Source organism: Emydura macquarii, unplaced genomic scaffold (assembly GCF_026122565.2).
Source record: "Emydura macquarii macquarii isolate MOO-44397 ecotype Brisbane River unplaced genomic scaffold, CSIRO-AGI_Emac_v2 contig_1790, whole genome shotgun sequence".
In the NCBI taxonomy this organism is placed as follows: Eukaryota; Metazoa; Chordata; order Testudines; family Chelidae; genus Emydura; species Emydura macquarii.
This window is the reverse complement of record NW_027131927.1, coordinates 19003578-19024103: the sequence shown is the minus strand read 5'-3', so window position 1 is coordinate 19024103 and position 20526 is coordinate 19003578. Positions and strand designations below refer to the sequence as shown.

At 45.4% G+C, this 20526-nt stretch overlaps 1 protein-coding gene across 1 annotated transcript; it reads right to left on the bottom strand.

The window, feature by feature from the left end:
- Positions 1–724: 724 nt before the first annotated feature.
- On the bottom strand, positions 725–19165 carry LOC137159081 (protein FAM47E-like). Its single transcript, XM_067557265.1, has 10 exons — positions 19158–19165; positions 18689–19058; positions 17392–17549; positions 16564–16717; positions 11390–11569; positions 8424–8433; positions 6321–6337; positions 5302–5454; positions 3256–3333; positions 725–913 (listed from the first exon to the last, which is right to left on the bottom strand). Exons 1-10 carry the CDS (start codon positions 19163–19165, stop codon positions 800–802), a joined length of 1242 nt encoding a protein of 413 aa, XP_067413366.1. The 3' UTR covers positions 725–799.
- Between the last annotated feature and the right edge of the window lie 1361 nt (positions 19166–20526).

Below are 20526 nucleotides of genomic sequence, written 5' to 3'. Positions count from 1 at the left end.
GGTAGATCAGGGTGGCTCGGAGACCGGGCAGAGCGCTGCCTCCATTAGTATGGCTTTTATCCTAATGTCCTGGTCTTTTTGGGTCCTTGGCTTAAAAGCCTTGCAAATTTTGCATTTCTCTCTCCTGTGCTGTTCCCCTAAGCACTTAAGGCAGCATTTGTGGGGGTCGCTGAGCGGGAAAGCCTTCCCACAGGAGGCATATGGCTTAAAGCCAGGTGACCCGGGCATGGCCCGGCCACCCTAAGCCCCTCAGGGCTTCTAATCTATCTCTAAACTAACACTACTTAGCACTTAACTACACTAAGGTAATAACAACAAAGTTCAACAAAGGGGAATGGTACTTGCAAAGAGCAAGAGTCGTTCCAGCAACCGTCACAGGCGGAAAGAAGGGACTGAGGGGGCGTAGGGCTGGCAGTGCCTCATATACCGCGGCATGTGTGCGGGACTCCAGGGGGCACCAGAGCCAACCCTATGGGGTCTGCTAAGGGGAAAAAAGTTCCGGGAACCGTGGATGGTGGCGTGCACTCACCCATAGTGGAATGGACATGAGCAATCACTCGAAGAAGAACATAACAGTATCTCCTAGCCAATGCTTAGCATGGCTGAGCAGCCAGGACAGCAGGCTTGGGTCTGGAATCCACTATCCCAAGTGTTTCTTTTTCAGATATATCTGATAAGTAATTTCAGAGAAAGGAAAAGAAACCAAATCAACACAGCTTAGAAATGACCATTATGGGAGTCTTCAGAATGTTTTATTTAAAAGACACAAATAGGAGTTAAAGTCAGAGCTCTGCATTAATTAACGAGTGTGGAGGAAAATCCTGCCCTGGGCTCCTCGTGTCTTTTTAAAGCCCTTTGACGTCCCCTCTTTTGCTCCTTTGCCATCCTTTGCAGCCAGCATCTGCAGAAGAAACTAAAAGAAAACATATATATATAAAGCACAGTTACTAGGAATGCATTTAAATGGCCAGCTGCTGAATACGAGTCACAGAGGTCTCAAGCTGCCAATGTGCTTAGTGCTTTAATATAGATTTTTTTTTTAAATGGCATGAGTTTAGAGCCGTTGAAAGGCGCCCAATTGCAGTCTCTGGGCCTAATAAGCTTCTCTGTGGACAACTGTTCACTGGGAACTCGGCTGAGAGCATCTAGCTCCAGTGGGCTTTGGCCCAGATCCAGCCTTACTTCCTGTTCCCCTTTACAGGGAGTCAAAGTCTCAGTCCTGGAGAATTAATCACATCTCTGTGTCCATGACAGTATCCTAACAAAACACACACACAGCTTCCTCCGAGGTCAAGGTCGTTGCTTCTCTGGGGAGGGGAAGAAGCTGTGGGAGAAGAAGACGGCATGGTTTAACCACTGAAATGCTGCCTTACTTACCTGGCACATGGAGCAAAGCCAGCAGCTGCTGGCCCAGGGCAGGCAAAGGAAACCATATTGTTTGCCCTGTTTTGGTTCAATAAGGCACAACCACTGAGAGCAAAGGGAGAGGTAAAAGAGCACAAGAATTAGGGGAAGTGGACCCACCACCAGCTCAGGGTCTGATTTCTCAGAATCATGCTATTTTCTGTGGTGTTTGGGGGTCCCCTTTCTCCTTCCCTGGCCTCATTCTCAGTGGTTTAGTCAACACAATCTGGCTCTCCTCCTGCTGAGCCCAGACCAATGTGAAAGGACCAGCATGCCTTATCTGCTGGAGTCTAATAAGAGCCCTACCTGCCACCTTACTGCCCCAGCTCCAGCCCACCTTGTGCTGTCTTCCCCACTCCCTCTTCCCTTCACATGGCTGGCTGACACATCACCACAGACTTAACGTCCCCTGTGCACCAGGAGCGAGAAGTACAACTCCCAGTTCGAGCTGACTGGGTGTAAGGAGAGACTCCAGGATTGATTGGGATGTCAGGGGGTGGGGGCACGACTATAAGCAGGAAGACATGGCTGTTCTGCATGAGGTAGGTAAGGGAACCTACTGTGGTATGGGAAGGGGTGAAAGGGAAACTCTGATTTGGGGTTAGACGATGAAGCGGGTATAGGGAGACTGACCTAAGGCTGAGGGAAAAGTGACTCATCTGGAAGCAAGAAGCCTGGGCTAGGGAGGAGACCTGGAAGGAAGGGAGCTCACGCCAAGAATGGAAAGGAGCAGAAACTGCATGACTAAAAGAATGGTAAGGCCAAGAAGAGAAGCACAACACAGAGAGGTGAGAGCAGAGGAACATGGACCATAATTGGGCTGTATACAAAAATGCACAAGCCAAAGTGTCTGGAGCCTGGAGGGTGTGAATATTGTTTATTTGTAGGTGGTAAGGAGGGTTTTTATTGACAAATATAAGGGAGGGACAATCTCTGTGCTGCATCCTTCTTTTCATCTCCACCTGCAGCTTTTCTAGCATTGCTTCTTCCTGCCTGGGCTATCACCCACTTCTTCTTTTTGTCTCCATCTCTCCATTTTTCTTTGAAGGTGACTGATCTGGAGACATTCAGTGCCAGCCTATCACACTGTTTGGCCCTGCGGCCAGGCCTAACCTATCATATATAAATGTGTATAAATATGGTCAAAATGAGTCCTATGCATCAGATGACATCCAAAATCCTAGCATTTCCTGGGGAGTCCCAGATACCTCTAGAGGGGATGTGCCATCTTCGCTTATTGACTGCCTGATGTTACCAATTTCCACTGAGCAAAACCCTTCCAGTGCTCCCTCACCCATCTACCAGGCCCATCCCTGTGAACCGAAGATCTCCAATGGAAATCCAGCACTCAGAAATGATTCTGCTTTCCGCCACAGCATGGAAGCAGTGGAGGATACTGCAGCCAAAGGCTTAAGTGGAAACGGCAATGGTTACTTCTTAATAGGTCAAAAGACCTAAACTAGGCTGCACAATATGTGATCGCGCTGGTAAGCAATGGGTGCAGTGGTAAGTGCGATGAGCCAAGGGGCATTCTAAAGACTAGCCACCCTTGTTGAGCTCTGAAGGAATGACCTAAGAGGAGGGCTCTTTGTTTTGTTGTGGCCACACTGCAGCCAACAATGTTTTGCTGCACAGCCTGCTGAGGTAGCTCAAACAACTTAAACATCCCTGTCCAAACTGACTATGCTAGCTCCTACCATGTTTCAATGCAGTTATACTGTGCTAGAAACAATAACGCTTAAACCAAGCTGCAGTGAGCACAACTCTGTTCCCAGAGTGCACAGGGCCAGAGGCATGCTGGTCTCTGCTACTGATCACATCAACAGGCTTGTTACACTCTCACTGACTTACCTCAGGTTTCCGGTAGCCCTTTCTTTCAAGGAATTCCTTAAAAGCATGTGTTCCATGGAGCTGCATGACTTCTGCCTCCTAGGAAAATTTCCAAACCAAATTAAGGGAACACTCGAATAAATTTCACAGATTTATTTTTTTCCATGGCCTCATTGATTCAATAAGACAACAAAGCAAGAAAGGGGCAAGAAAGGTTACTTCTGTGCAAGTCTCACAAATACGGTAAACTCCATTTCTAGTTAATCTCATGAAGTTTAGTTCATTCAAGTGATAATTTCTGATCTGCTATTTTTATGGAAATCCAGGTGTTTCATAAACACTGAATTGCGATGACAGTATGTCATTTTTCAGTGAGTGTTGTAGCAAGTCACTAATTACTAGGGATTACTGTCTAAAGCTGTTGTAATCAGCTGGAATTCTCACCCCGCTCTTATCACAACACACACATGTGGAACATGTGGCCCAAAGTTACTCCCACTCTGGGGTTCACATTTATTGTTAACTGAAATAATTAAAAGACAAAGCTTTCTTCTGAGCTCAGTTGTTCTGAGGGGGATTCCCCCCCGCAAGCTCTCCTGCCCCTGCCAGACGCTCAAATCTTTTCATACTCCTGGATTAGAGCTAATAGGACTGAAATGGTCCAAGTGTGAGTCCGCAGAAAATCTCTGCAGCATTATGCAAGCTTCTAGAACCTGCCACCCACTTACATTTTAAAGCAAAAACAACAGAACTGATATTTCATTACAATTCTACAAACCAAAACTATACGACCACCCTCATTTATATGAATATTATAAACCAGTTTATTCTGTCTCTTGAATTGTTAAACTCTTGAATTTTACTTGGAAAGTGCTGCCCTTTAGTTGGGTGAGAGTGTGTCTCAATTTTAATTTTTAATCTCCTCAGGCCTTTGAGAGGCTGAAGTGCATCTTATACTTCTATATTTATTTGCTAGAACAAAAGGGGAAAACTAAACAAAAAAAGAAAAAGGAAATTGTTGCAAACAAAGTATTTGTTTATCAATTGAATAATCATCATCAAATATATACCATTATAAATATTACTAAAGCATTTTGTCTGAATATCTAAATGCATTTTGCATCCATTTACTCTTTTCACCTCACCATATGCACACCCCTCTGAGGTAGGTAAGATAAATAGAGACCACTTCACCCATCATTGAAGATCAGCCACCTTTGGGATGGAGCACACCAACTATTTAATGTTGAAAAACAATGCTACACCATAGTTTGGTCCAGGAAGTGAAGAAAAATATCATCTCCAGTTAAAAATGCAGAGGAAATTTAGGAAGTCAAATTCATAGATGGAATTTGACCAGATATAGTAAGTTAACATGCATGGTCTTTCTTGGACATTTAAGACTGTAAGTGGACAAGTCTTTTGACCAAATTCTAGTCTTTGATAAGGCTACAACTGTGCAATTCTCTAGTGTCAACAAGGCCATAGAGTTGGGCCTGCAGTGATGAATTTGACCTAGTGTTTACAAGGCTTGAGACCATGACCAACAATAATTCCTTCTGAGTGGGAATTGTACAGGCTTAATCTCAGACTGGGAGTGAATTTTTACTGCCAAATTTGAAAGGCATTTAATCTGGTCTTGAGATGCACGGAAGCAGAGAGAAAAATATTTTTCATCAGCATTAAATGGCCATGAAAATTGAACCCTTTGAAGTAAACATTGTGACTGGCTTTTAAGTCTGCTTTTGAAATCAGCTCATATTCAAGGTGCTGTTGTGCCAACACCTGGGATGAGCCTTAAAATGATCACTTGAGTTAGGATGTTCATACCACAATTGTCTTTTTTTTGTGTTTCTGCAGGGCCAACCAGTGAGGCCCTGATCCATGATCAGAGCCTCCAACTGTCACAGAATAAAAATAAATCAATAATGGATAATTATAGTCAGTAGGGTGGGTAATATGAACCATTCCCCTCTCACTGTGACTGTGTCAGATAGCAAATGGTGTACAGGCATGTTCCAGTAATAACATATGCTCTGTAACCTTTAACTAGAATGCTTAAAGTACCTTTTCACTAAACCGCTTCCTTAAATTCTGAATGGTATCAGATTCTGCTTTTGGATCCTCCAAAGGTTCATTTACTTTTTGTTTTCTCCACGTTTTTGGGTCAAGGTACCATGCTCCATACCTGATCTTCTCCAATTTGGGCTGGTAGGGACCCTGCAAAAATAAAATAATAATAATTAGGAATAGCATCTAATCATGTTTATAGGTCTAACGCGCTTCCCACCATGTGTATGCGAACCTTTGCCCTCTACTCGATGGAATGTCAGATCTGGTCAATGAATGTGATCAGCTGCTCAAATACCATAGTGGTGAGTGCAAGATGGAAAAAAAGTAAATCATATCTCCTTCTGGTGCCTGTAGCAGGTGTAAATCCTATTACTGCTACATAAGTATCAGGTATTGAACTAGCTACCCCTAGCAATCGCAATATAATAAAAAGTACTAATTCTCATCGCCATTGATTCTTCTGTTCATTATACTTCAGATAGTACTGGGCCAGGATTCACATCTTTCTGTGAAATCATTCCCTTCATGTTCTCCTACCTCCATCTATACTAGTGAGTGGTTTCTTTGTCATGGACAAGGAACTAGACAGGAACTTAGGTTTAACTAGAAGCAGTCAATTTCCCTTGGAAATATTCCTCAATGATAAAATAGAAAGTGAGACAGAGAGGAGAATTTATGGGGGCAATGGGCTGTAAAGGAAGAAGAGCATGTGGAGCTGTGGAAGGGGCTTCAGCAGAAATGAGATTGAACGGAAAAGGATAACTTTCTTTCTTGCTATCTCCTGTCCTCATCTCTGCTGAGCAGAAGGGCTGCCCCAAGGCAGAGCCAAAAATAGAGTAACAAAGTATCCCAATGCCCAACAGCAGCTTGCAGAACTCTTTATCTCAAACGCTGCTTCCCAAACAATCAGCCTGTGCAAAAACTTGCACTCAGCTCCTGATAGAGCCATTGGGAATTAACATTGTCTATACCCCCGGGTTGTCTGAGGACTGATTAAAGCCATGGTGCTCAACCTTTTCCAGACCAGGAACTGCTGCCCTTTTAATGCTGAACTTAAATAATGCCTCTCCCTCCCTGGTATTTATCCCTCTGATATATTTATACAGAACAATCATATCTTCCCTCAGCCTTCTTTTGGTTAAGCTAAACAAGCCAAGCTCTTTGAGTCTCCTCTCATAAGGTAGGTTGTCCATTCCTCGGATCATCCTGGTAGCCCTTCTCTTCACCTGCTCCAGTTTGAATTAATCTTTCTTAAACATGGGGGACCAGAACTACACCAGATGAGGTCTCACCAGCGCCTGGTATAATGGTACTAAAACCACTGTCTCTCTACTAGAAATACCTCATCTGATGCATTCTATGACTGCACTAGCTTTTTTCACGGCCACATCACATTGGTGGCTCATAATCATCCTGTGATCAGCCAATACGCCCAGGTCCTTCTTGTTTTCTGTCACTTCCAACTGATGCGTTCCCCAGCTTATAGCAAAAGTTCTTGTTATTAGTCCCTAGGTGCATAACCTTGCACTTTCTACTATTAAATTTCATCCTATTTCTATTATTCCAGTTTACAAGGTCATCCAGATTTTCCTGCATGATATCCCGATCCTTCTCCGTATTGATAATACCTCCCAACTGTGTGTCATCTGCAAACTTTATTAGCACATTCCCACTTTTTGTGCCAAGGTCAGTAATAAAAAGGTTAAATAAGATTGGTCCCAAGACCAATCCCTGAGGAACTCCACTAGTAATTTCCCTCCAGCTGGACAGTTCACCTTTCAGTATGACCCATTGTAGTCTCCCCTTTAATTGGATCTTTATCCACCTTTCAATTTTCATATTAATCCCCATCTTTTCCAATTTAACTAATAATTCCCCATGTGGAACTGTATCAAATGCCTTACTGAAATCTAGGTAAATTAGATCCACTGCATTCCCTTTGTCTAAAATATCTGTTATCTTCTCAAAAAAAGATCGGGTTGGTCTGGCACGATCTACCTTTTGTAAAATCATGTTGTATTTTGTCCCAATTACCAATAACCTCAATGTCCTTAACTACTTTCTCTTTCAAAAATTTTTCCAACATACTGAGGTCAAACGAACAAGCCTGCAATTACCCAGATCACTTTTTTCCCTTTCTTAAAAATAGGAACTATGTTAGCAATTCTTCACTCATACGGTACAACCCCTGAGTTTACAGAGTCATTAAAAATCCTTGCTAGTGGGTTTGCAATTTCACATGCCAGTTCCTTTAATATTCTTGCATAGAGATTATCCGGGCCCCCCCAATTTAGTCCCATTAAGCTGTTAGAAATTACCACATCTGAGGCAGAAGCCAAACTCTACCTTCATAGCCTCATTCCCATTAGCCATCCTACCACTATCCCCAAGCTCATCATTAGCTTCATTAAAAATGGAGGCAAAGTATTTGTTTAGATATTCGGCCATGCCTAGATTATCCTTAACCTCCACCCCATCCTCAGTGCTTAGTGGTCCCACTTGTTCTTTGTTTTCTTCCTATTTATATGGCTATAGAACCTTTTACTATTGGTTTTAATCCCCTTTGCAAGGTCCAACCCTACTTGGCTTTTGGCATTTTTCACTTTATCTCTACATGTTCGGACCTCCACGAGGTAGCTTTCCTTGCTGATCCCTCCCATCTTCCCTTCCTTGTAGGCTTTCTGCTTTCTCTTAATCACCTGTCTGAGATGCTTACTCATCCAGCTTGGTCTACAACTCTTGCCTATGAATTTTTCCCCTCCTTTGGGATGCAGGCTTCAGACAGTTCCTGCAACTTTGACTTGAAGTAATTCCAAGCCTCCTCCACATTTAGATCCATGAGTTTTTCATTCCAGTCCACTTCCCCAACTAATTCCCCTAATTTTTTTAAGTTAGCCCTTTTGAAATCAAAGATCTATTTTTGTTTATCCTTCCATTTAGTTTGAACTAAATTAGCTCATGGTCGCTCAAACCCCTACAACCAGTTCTTCTACAAGGTCCTCACTACTCACCAATACCAAATCTAAAAATGGCATCCCCTCCTGTTGGTTCAGCAACCAACTGGTGAAGGAATCTGTTAGCTATCACATCCAGGAAAATCTGGGCCCTATTATTACTGCATTTGTCCTCCAGTCTATATCTGGGAAGTTAAAGTCTCCCATAATCATACAGTTCCCAGTAGTATTTACTTCATTAAAAACATTAAGGAGTTCTCTATCCAGATCCAAGTCAGATCTTGGTGGTCTGTAGCACACCCCAAGCACTATCCCAGGGGAAGCTCTAGCAGTTTTCTTCCCCAATGTGGTTTTTGCCCAGACAGACTCTGTCTTATCCATTGCATCACTTCTAGTTTCTTTACTGTCTATTTGATCACTGATATACAATGCTACTTCAGCACAGTCATTCTACCACCAGTATCATCTATTAGACTGGTGTCTACACTACCCTTTCTTTTCATAGCCTTCTTATTTCATTTTCCTCCCTCTCAATGTTAAAATCAGGCATGGAGATCCGGGCATCTCTGAACCATCTCCCCCAAACTCCTAGTTTAAAACTCTTTTACTCAGTTGTGCCAGCCTCCATCCTAGAAGTCTATTTCCCTCCCTGCTCAGGTGAAGTCCATCCCAAGAGAACAGTCCTCTGTCCATGAATGCCTCCTAGTGACCATACATCCCAAAGCCCTCCTTATAGCACCACTGCCTGAGCCATCTGTTGAACATTTTACTCTTGTCACACCTTTGTTGCCCTCCTCTAGGGACAGGCAGAATCCCACTGAAGATCACCTGAGCCTCCATTTCCTTAAGAGTCTTCCCCAGCCTGGGATAGTCTCCCTTGATTCATTTCAGTGAGAATCTAGCCGTATCATCTGTTCCCACATGCAGGACAATCAGTGGATTCTTTCCCGCTCCCTCTAGGATCCTCTTCAGCCTCAGGTCCACATCCCGTATCTTAGCATCGAGCAGACAGCACACCCTTCTGTTCTTGGGATGAGCTCTGGTTACAGGCCTGTCTGTTCTTCTCAGGAGGGAGTCTCCAATCACGTAGACCTGCCTTTTCCTGGTGATGGTACGATTCTCCAGCCTCTCCCCTGTTCTTTCTGGCTGTAAGTTCTCTCCTCTTCTGTTCTCCCTTGCAATCTTCTGCAACCTATCCTGGATCCCACTCTTTCTATAGGACTAGCTGCTCTTCTCTTCTTCCTTGCCCTCCCACCTTCAGTTACCACTTGCTGTGCCCCTTCTTCATTTTCCAGCTCCGCAAACCTGTTCCTGAGCATTATTTCTCTTTCATTAGCCCATCTTTTCCTCTAACTGGTTCTCGCAGTCACATGCTTCCAGTGGCCACTTTCCTCACTCAGCATTCTCCCCTCAGAGTTCTTTGGTCCTGCTTCCATTTGCAGGTCTGGGTTTTTCCCTTCAGCCTCCTCACCATCATCTGCTCAAATCCCCTTCTAACCGGAACCAGAGTTTCCACCTGCAACTCCAAGCCCCAGATCTTCTCTTCCATCAGCTCTATCAGGCAGCACGTCATACAAACGAAGCTCTTTTGATCATGTGCATCCTGCAGCTCCCACATCCAGTCATCGTCATTGTCTCTTCCACTGCTTGGATCACTGCAGCTGCTGCCTCTGTATCTGGCATAGCTTCCTCACCTACCTGCTGTCAGTGATAGAAACAAAAACCACCTCACCAAAACAAACCCACAACCAGCACCACACACCCCATTGCAAACTCCCCTGTTTTCAGCTCTGTTTGCTGGTGGGCCTGGTACCTATGCTGCTACCTGATTGATTAGGGGGCCTATAAAAGCAGCCAATTAGAGAAGTCCCACCCCCTAATTAGGCTCAGCTGCTCTCTCTGCCCCACCCAGTACCAATCCTGGCAAACTGAGGAGAAAAAAGATACCAAAGGACAAACACACAACTCACTCACTGCCCCTAAGGACCAGGGGCTTGCCTCATCTTTTCTTCTCCAGCAGAACTCCCATTCAAACTCCCCAGTTTACATCCTTCCTTGTGTGCAACATTACAGAATGGCCAGCAGGTGGCATTTCAAGAGCATTATTCTGCATAAAAAGCTCCACACATCTGCAATGGAGGGACTATTTCCTTTGGTTTTTGTAAAATGGGCTTTTGAGGATTAACATTAGCACTTCCCTCTGACCCCAATTCTTCCCCGAGGAGAGAATTTCTAATGATGACCCAATGACAAGGAAAGGAACATATGGAAACAGAGCTAGCAAGACTGGCCTTCGTAAGAGCTCTATAATCAGTGCAAGTTCTCAGAATTATCTCCCTGGGGCTAGATATTCTTTATGTTTTCTGCCACTAAAAGCTGGGAGGCAGCCACTGGAGAGGTGGATTGTGTCTCATGATGACTGTGTGTGTGTGTGTATTGATGATGAGGTAAGTAAAGCACAAGCAAAGCCCTTCCATGTGGCTAGTGAACTTCTTTTCAACAGCTGGGGGCTTACAGGGCTTGAAAGGAGGAATATGAAACACTACAAGAGAAAAGTCATTGACTGTGACAGTGAAAATTCCTTGTTGAAGCCCAGTAGAAACAGCTCAAGATAAGAGAAATCAAAGCTAAAAGAACCTGATGTTTGCCCTGCAGTTTCTGCTGAATCAGATGTGTCTCTTCCTACACAGAGTAGCAAATATCATTTTATAGGTCACTTCTCACCAGTTGCTTTAGAGATTTAGTGAGAGTGGTCCCAAACCCACTTTTGTTCCACCTAGGACAGTGGAAGTTTTGCATGCAGTAGAATGGAAGGCTCAGTCTCAGCTGTGATAGTATATAACAGAGAAGCAGAACGAAATACTAGCTACTACTAGAGCTAATATATTGTTACACAGATTGTATTGCTAATAATAGAGTATATAGAATTATGGACTTTGCTATTGATTTTATGTGGAAGGAACTCGGATAATATGGTGTTGAGTGGCAGTATAAAATGCTAAGGTAAGATAAGATAACACAATACAAAATATAGGCTCAGATCCTGAGAGGTGCTGAGCACCTTGAATACCCTTTGAAGTTAATAAGAGCTGCAGGTACAGCTTGTTTAGTTTCCCTGGCCAGCTTACCTTAGGAGGACTTTTTACAGCTTTCAGGGAGGATGAAACCCCCAGATACTTTCTCAGCTCCGGTGGCACATTGTTTATCTCTACAACTTCAATAGGCATAGATAGCATTGGCTTGGTTTCATAACCAGCATCAAACAGTCTCATGATGGTATCTTCATCCATGTTATAATTTTCTCCTCCCTGCAATAATAAGCCAAGTGCACCATTTAGGAGGTAGCAGGAGGCAGTTTTGGACATTATCAAGCATACCACACCTGGGGGGAAATGTGAACAAGATACTAGCAGAGAGCTAGATGTTCAGCAAATTGGTGACAGTCACCATTCCCAGCTCCAGCCTAGCCCAGAACAGCGATTACCAACAGCTGTTATTTATTTATGCAGATAATTACAAATCACCCATCTGCCCTCCTTAGTGGAGTTGAATTCTGTTACAGGGTGTGAACTGGCCTTTAAGGGAATCTGGGGCCAGCCTTAAGAGCAGGCTGGGCATTTGATAAGTTGACTAAGAACCAGGCCCATTGCGAGGTGCCCAACTCCTACTGACTTTCAGTGTGATTTGGGTGCCAGACTCCCTTGGGTGCTTGCAAAAAATCACAGCCTAGATTCCTAAACGCCCAGGAAACAGTCAGAAAGTGATCTTTTTTTTCAGGAGCTAATACTGTTTCCTGAAAACAGATCCATATTAGACTAGAACAAAGGTCCCCAAACTGTGGGTCACGGGGCGGCATGTCCGGGCCTGGGCCAGCCCACGTGGAGTGGCAGGAAGGGAGTGCCACCCATCCCCACTCTGCTCCCGGCCCAGCCATGGCTTCCACCCCCCAGATCAGCCATGGCCTCAGCACCTGGTCCCTGGCTCGACCTTGGCCCCCAGTCGCGGCGTACAGCCTCGGTATCCGATCTCCCGCCTCAGCCCCCGGTCACGGAGCCCAGTCATGGTCTTGACACCCAGCCTTCAGCCGTAGCCCCCAGTTCCAACCATGGCCCTGCTCCCAGCCCCAGCTGGAGGTGGTGGAGGGGGCACAGGGTAAAAAGTCTGAGAACCACTGGATTAGAAGAGCAGGGGCTTCCGGAGACTGAAGCCAAGTCCTGCACCATGCATCTTGGGACACAACTTCCTGGTGCTAAGTCACCCTGCCCCTCTTTGAAATTGTTCTTCTTAGTTCCTCTTTTCTTTCCTGGTTTAGGAATTCAAGAAGTATGTCAGAGGTTGCTTTACCATGTGCTGCTATAATCAGAAAAAGCATAAAGACCTTTCCCACCCAGTCATGTCAGCTATAAAGTAAAACAAGACATGAACCTAATGAGTCAATGTGTGACACCATGCGACACAGGGGTCAGACAGTCTGTAACTTCTGGTCAGTTTTTTATTTTTACACAGGTCACTGAAGGCCATCTTTGCTCTGTGGGATACTAGGGAACACAACTGAGTGCTATGCTAGGCATATGGTCCCCTGATATTGGCAGGTCTAGTACCTACCATGGCATTCTCTCAAAGTCAAGGGGCAGGGCACAGTGGGGAAGGCAGAGAATAGCTAGCAGCTGAGCACTCCTGAGCGGGCACAACCCAATGTCAGAGGTAAGGACAGAGTTAGAATCGCCAGTGCAGCCCCCACATCTTGTGTAGCATTTCCCAAAGAGCATCCTGCCCCCTACCACTATCCTGTCAATTTCAATCCCAGCTTTAAAGCAACAGCACTTAGTCACAATGAACACAGAAAACATCAAATCATGTGAGAAGTTCTGTCACCAGAAACAATGGCTTAGTATGCTAGGAAAGTGACTGCACCGCTTCATCACACTCTTATTCTGCATCTTAGCGGGGACAGAGCAAAGAGACACTACAGATCACTGAAGATAATGCTGCTGGGATAAGCAGCAGCACAGTTACAGGGATGCTGAACGTCTGCCCTTCGGAACTGCTACTGGAACGTCTATTTTCCATACTGGGCTAAATCCTGGGAAGTGCTGAGTTGAAATCACAAGAAGTTGCAGGTGCTTTGGGGGCCAGAGCTTCCCATTCTATGGAAAAGACCTGTGGATGTAGGCCTCGGGGAGGGAAACCTTGGCTATGATCCCCTGGGGGAGGCTCCCAAAATCACAGGGGTATCATGAGGAAATCATAATTCCTGCTCAGATATGGCAGTAATGGGGTGCTATAAATACCTAGTAAGACAGATCATTCCATGACTGGGCTGGGCTCCACAGGACAGAGGGATGGATCTGCACTCAGTACTCAGCAGATCCCAAGATGCACAGGAGGCAAGGGCCATGTGCACCCAACTGACTCTAGATCTAGGGACGGTCTATTTAATGCTTGGTCCTGCTGTAAGTGCAGGGGACTGGACTAGATGACCTCGTGAGGTCCTTTCCAGTCCTTCAATTCCATGATTCTATCATCACAGGAGTTCCTGGAGCCTGTAATAGCCCCCAAGGCCTCCCCTGGATGTAGCTGCCCCCATGATCCTCCTTCAAGGGGGTTCCCCAGCAAAGAGGGGCTCTGTGTTAACAGTAATACAAGGTGGAGCTACGTTACCTCTTCCTAGTAATCTGCACTGCCGTGAACACAAAGCAGCCGCCCTACCCCTACCCCTACCCCAGCCCAAATCCCAAAATTTGCCCCCACGAGGATCAATTCATGCCCTTTGAGGCATCCCAGTAAGGAGGGTGGGGACAGGACTGAAGAGATGGCTTATCCCACTCCTCCACCACCCCTCTCCCCCTTTAAGCAGAGCAGGAGGACTCTGCACACAGATGGACCTCCAGGCACATACCTCAGGGGCACATTCTGCTCCAGGCTTCGGGCCTGCTCCTGCTCCCTTTGTAGTCAATGACAACACACCCGTGAGCTGATTTTTAGAGGCATTGAGCACTGACAGCTCCCATTGAAATCTGTGTTTGCACAGCACCAATGGGGCCTAGTCCATGACAGGAGCTGCTCGGCACCACAATAATACAAGTCAATAATAATAACAGGACCTGTGGGCGCTCAGTACCTCTGGAAATCAAGCCACCAGTGCTTTCCACAAGGCAAGACTGGAGAACAGGGCCCACTCCTTGTAACATTCTATTTTACCCTCCTTTATTTCTAATCAGCCTCCTAGCAGATGGAAAACAAAGGGTCTGTGTCCAGTGGGCTTGTCCTCCTCCAGCACTGTGCTCTTCTGGATATTTTGCTGGGTTTCCAGTGCAGCAGGTGCCAGGATGGTGGCCTTTTGTTCCCTTATCAAGCACATCTCCAGTAATAGAAGTCAAGAGTTATCTTGAAAACAGAGCCTTGTTATGCAAGCAGGTGGACACACACCCCCCGGGAAAGGCTAATATGTAAAGTGATGTTTAGCTCATGGCTGCTGCAGTGCAATAGGGGGATGTTTGGGGAATTCTTTTCTCAGCAGCACCATGAGGGCATGTAAACATAATCAGCCTTTGGGAGGATGTGCCCCACCAGATTTTTTGTGATTTTACAGTAGGTCTAGTGGTCCTCATAAGGTGACTGTATTTCCCTTTACAGTCTCCATGCTGAGACCCTTCACCAGGCTATTGACATTCATCATTTTCTAAGGATTTGTTGAGACAGTGGGCCAGATCTTCAGTCCCTCAGACAGCATAAAGCAGACAGAGAGCTTTACCTTAAGGAGCAGCTGGGTATTTCCCTGGCACAGGTTGCGTCAAGAGTGTAGCATGCTGTGCTCCTGCCAATCCTCTGGAGCAAAATGGCTTCTCAGGAGGCATTTCAAACTGGTTTATATTAGAACATTTCTTAAGCTGCTCTGTTTTTGAGCCCTCAGCCAGCCCTAGGATCAGGAGAGCTTTGCGCCACCTTTGCCTCCCCCATTCATTTCTGCTGAGTGGGCTCCATGCAGTTGAGGATTGAACCTGATATTTTAGTATTTGTACATATTAAAGCTGCTAGCATGAATCCAGAGAAACACCACTGACATTATTTGCTGCAAAAATGTATTTCTATTGAGTTATTTGGATGACGGAGCAACTGATAACATAAACCAGGGTACCAAAGAAATTGAATTAAAGCCTTCAATTTCCATGAGAGAGTTTGGTCTTTGGAAGAAGATAAACTCTTGAGACAAAGCAGACACTGGTCTGGAGACTACAGATTAGAGAGAAGATGCTGTAAGCTCCTTGGTTATCCAGGACTTCTCCATACTAAGCAGCATGCTATATGAGTATGTTTGAACACTGCTATGTACATTTTCAGGCTCCAGGGGCCTGCTCATGCTCCTGTTGAAGTCGATGAGAATTTGGCAGCTGACTTGAGTGAAAGCATAACCAAGTACCACAGGTCTGAAAGCACTTGGGATGGGATTTTCAAAAGCACTCACTGTTGTCCTAACTCTGTTTCCATGGAGGTCAATAGAAGCTTTACCTTTGACTTCAATGGAAGCAGAGTTAGGCCAATGCTGAGTACTATTTAAAGTCCCAGGCCTGGCGTGTATAATACATGTCAGATGTATCCCCAAACTCTGGCCTATCTTAAAGTTACCTAATCCCACAGACATTTGAGATGCTGAAGTATCACTCCAGTTAGAATTTAGCTCATAGAGAAAGGGAATGTGCGCTATTTATTTGCACATTTTAAAAATGTGTCCATCTGTGTTCCAGTTCACTAAACCCAATGCCTGGATTGCTGGGCCAACGTCAATTAAAAATAAATGGCCCTGGCTCCAAAACGAAGCACTTAAATCTAATCAATGCTCCCCCTCCACACCTCTTCCAGGCAAATGTTGGAGTAACCAGATGGACTTGGAAAAATTACAAACTAAACTGATTTGTGGCTTGCTTTGAATTTTGGCTACTTCAATTATGCAGAAATCTTTTGTAAAATCAGAATCGTAAGGTTTAATATTTTCAGACTTGGGTGCCTAAGGAGAGGCACCTAAAGCCATATTTAGGCTGGGATTTTCAATAGTGTCTAAGGGAGTTAGGCTCTAAACTCCCAGTGAATGTCAGTGAAATTGGGCACTAAGTGGTCTGTATCTTTCAAGAGATGCTTAGTACCCCCATTCCTCATTGCAATTCATGGAAGCTGTAGTGCTCAGAGCACTTTAACTGAGGGACCCAATTACAATGCAGATGCCCTTAGGATACCCATGTCTGAAAACATTGGCTCAAGTCATTACTGGACTGCTGAGATAGGAGGATTTTGGTTTTCAACTTACCCAAGAAGTAACCCAGTCACAAAACTCCTTAGTCGCTCGCTTTACATTCTCATCAAGGGAAGGAATGTAGCTCCGTCTGGCTGCCTTTTCCCTTGCTGCTACCTCTTTCTTGGAAAACAATGTGTATGGACTCTTGCCTTTAGACTCCTTAAGGCTGAAGAGATGGATATGACACAGTTATTCACAGTTTGTAAGTGCCAGTCATCAGCACAGATGCGTTCCTGTGGTTTCAGATCAGTGAGGTTTGAATAATTGTCTCTGTGCCTGCTGCTCCCAGCTTGCAAATTCATACTTCCTTTGGTAAGGAAGAAGAAACTGCAGCTGGTTCTTCTGCAGAGTCCTCTTATAGAGCTGGCTGCCCTCAGCAGGCCTACAGCACAGAGATCTTTATGGTCTGTAGGGAACCTTCAGCAGATAGGTTCTGAGACCAAGCCCCCTGAAGTCTATGGGAATCTTTCCATTTGCGTCAATGGCTTTGGATCAGGCCGATAAAGACTTATGTGCTGAAGCCCCGCTAAACTAGCCAGCCCTGGGAAGCCTTTTGGGTATGTCTAATCAGAGGAACCAGGCAGAAGACTTCAGTATCCACTGAACTGGCTTTGCCCTTTAGCCAGAGCCCAGTTACTGGAAAAGTTGGTGTGTCCCCGAGTCTTTCTAAAGGTGAACTGGGCAGGGTGTGGAACAGACACAGCCATAGAAACATTCATCATCTCGCCTTCAATACATTTCATTTCAGAGGAGAGAGAGGGAACTGGACCTAAGCCCAGCAGCAGCAGGTGGATTCAGGCAGCTTTGGGTGCTGCTCACTGTCTCCTGTCCCGTACTCACAGTGCTGATGGTGTGGGGCTAATTTCATCACTTTTCCCATCCTCCAGCTGGTACAGCACTTGCTGAGGAGCGTGGCTCTTCTGGTCACAAGCCTTGTATCCCGCTTTACTGTGCAAACACAACTCAGGATCCAGGATGTCCACTACCTCTTTGAAAAGCTGAGAGCCAAACAAGAACAGAGCACATGTCCAAAAATACACCACTAGCGCAGTTCCCATGGAGATTGCATAGGGGAACACGTTACAGATCATGCACTCCTGCATTAGCTCCCCCATCAGCATATGACGAACCATTCTGTGACCTGATCTCACCACGAACAGAGCCAAGGCTCCTTATTGACTACCAAATTCAAAGGGCTCTCATGGCACAAAGAATACACCCTTGTCATTGTCTTACTGCTTCTTAACTTTTGACCAGTCTGTTCCTCCTCAGCATTCTGCACAGTGCCGTCGAGGATGAATAGACTCACCCTGAGATCTCCATGGCCCCCAGTACAAGGCCTGCCATCTTCCTGCTTCTGGCCCCTCTCTCTCCAAAAGATGTTATAACCTCCCCTTATTCCACCTGAGAGTGGAAAGCCTAATGCTTCCCACCCACTTTCACTCCCTGCCCCCAGCTGCTTGCCTTCTGTGTCGACCCCCCTACCCCAAATCATAAGCACAGATGTGCATTGACTAGGCCCAGTTGTATCCCAATAGAAGAGAGGTTGGAAGGGATCTCAGAGCAGGGGAAGGAAGGATTCTGGATGGAGAAGTAGTTATTCTATGGTCTGGCCAGGGTCTAGATCAGGTCAAGACTCACACCAGGCAGGACTTTGGCCAAGACCCCATGGTATCTTTCAATTTTCATACAAGAGAGCGATAATCTGTTCATTATCCTGGAACATCCAGTTATATCTGGAGGTGTGCCCGGTGATGTAAATCAGCTGATCTCTGTATAATCTACCAGATATGGAATTGTGTGGTAGACTATTAAAGCAGCCTATTTTTGTTTAATGGCACTGGCACATGTTGATGGGTGAGTGGGAGCAGGTTCACTGGCTGACCACAAACAATGTGACAAATCTCAGAATATCAGCAGGGTGTCTCAGAAGCCTGCTGGTGACTGATGTCAGTACAAATCTCACCCTGCTTTTCTCCTGACAAGACAGATTTTGTAGACATTCTATTTGTAGGAAATAACATTGTTTTAAAACACCTGATGAGAAAAGCTGGGCTCTGGATTACTTTTATATTTAAAACATGCTAAAAGGATGCTCAGTCTTGAGGAAGAACAGCAGCAACCACGGGGCCTTTACCTCTCGAGGGACACTTTCTTCCAGATGAGGGTAGAGTGCTAGGGGGTGCTGGTGCAGGCAGTATTCTGTCTGTGCAATGTGATCCTGCCTGGCTTTCTGCAATGGACTGAGCCTGGACTGTATTGTAAACATTTTCCCTGCCTTCTGCCGGGCCCCTTGTGAAGCATCAGATGCATTCTTAGGTAGAACAATCGGTAAAAGCCCTTTTGTGCCACGGATGATGATGTTGTCAGATGGAGGAGGGAAGCCACTTCTGAAATCATCCAGGCCACTTTTCAAGAATCTCCAGCGCTGGCTGTTAAGAGAATCTGAGAACTTCAATTTGTTGCTGTGTTCTCGAAAGCACTTAGAAGGCAATTTCTCCTTGTACCTGAAACCAAACACTTCTGGTCAGTGCTTAAAGTAATGGGGATGAATTTTAACAAAGCACCGTATCTCTGCCACCTGTCCAGCTCAAATATGAACTCACCGTTCCATTCCATTCCCTTGCCAGATTGATGATCCCCAAAACACATGGGAAGGTGGAATCTCTTTGTTCTACCAGATCAGAGCAATGTGCTTGTGTTCAAACAGTCTGTCCCAAAATGCAGACCTGTAACTGTCAATAAAGTTGGCCTGATTTTCAGAGGAGATGAGTACCCAGGACTCCAGCTGAAGACCAGGAGAGCTGCAGATGTTCAACAACTCTGAAAATCAGGCCCAAATATTCATTTATTAAATCACTTGATTTAAAAAAAAAATGAAGACTGGGAATAAACAGGTGTGATTCCATTGAAGTCCCTGGAGCCACACCCACTTCCGCCAGCTGTGAATTTGGCTCATGGTGTGCTGCTAAAAAACAAGCACAAATCCTATCGTTTTAGCATTGATAAAACAAAACAGGCCAAAGAATGCAGTGATCTAATGGCCTCCCCATATTTTGAATGGCCTCTGGGAAATGAGTGAGCGGTTTAGACCCAGGTGTCCACATCTCAATGGACATTAATTTGGCATCCCTATGGACATTTTCAGCAGAGAGGCCAAACACTGAATGGCCAAGGAAACTTGCATTGCCCCTGCCTGGGTTATGCCTGATAGATGGATCCTATGAGCATGCCAATCCTATAAGTATCTCTGTCTGGCACCTTTCCTACCACAATAGTCACTCATTACATGCATAGTGAATCAAACTTGTGCACTTCATGTATGTTAATAGGTGGTTAGATGTGCTCAACCCCTGCCTTCTTAGGTGGTCGCAAAACATTTTAAAGAAAGATGAAAAACACTTCCCTATTTATAAATTTTAAAACAGATTTAAGTATCAGATAAGCTTATGCCAACGAAAGCGCAAAGATCATGCAAGGCTCATGCCTCGTTGAGGACAGTCTTCAATATTCCATGCACGATCCCAGCACGGGCCCCTCTGTAATGCTGTCAGAGCAGGCAAAGGATTATTTCACAGTCCTGTGCTGGAGACGGGTTTATCTGAAAACACATTATGCCCCATGGACAAGGCCCTTTACCAAGCAAGCGGGAATGGGCTGAGAGTTGCTAACACCATGTGGTCCATAGTTTGACACATCAACACTGTTGTTTGCCACCTGCTCAAATCAGGATGGTGCGTGGCTCTGCTGCCTGCGTGGGGCGGTCAGGGTGAGCTTCTGGCAGGCGGGCTGCACGCTAAACACGCAGTGTGAACTGGCCAGAAGGATGGGCACAACGAGCCAATGACATACAGCCTCCCCACCAACTCCCTCACCAGGGGGCTGAACCCATCGCTGCAGGTCGGAGGCTGCTGCTGCTGCTCTGGACCAGTGGTGGGACAGGATGCTTGTCTGCTCCCCACAGCAAGGCAGAAC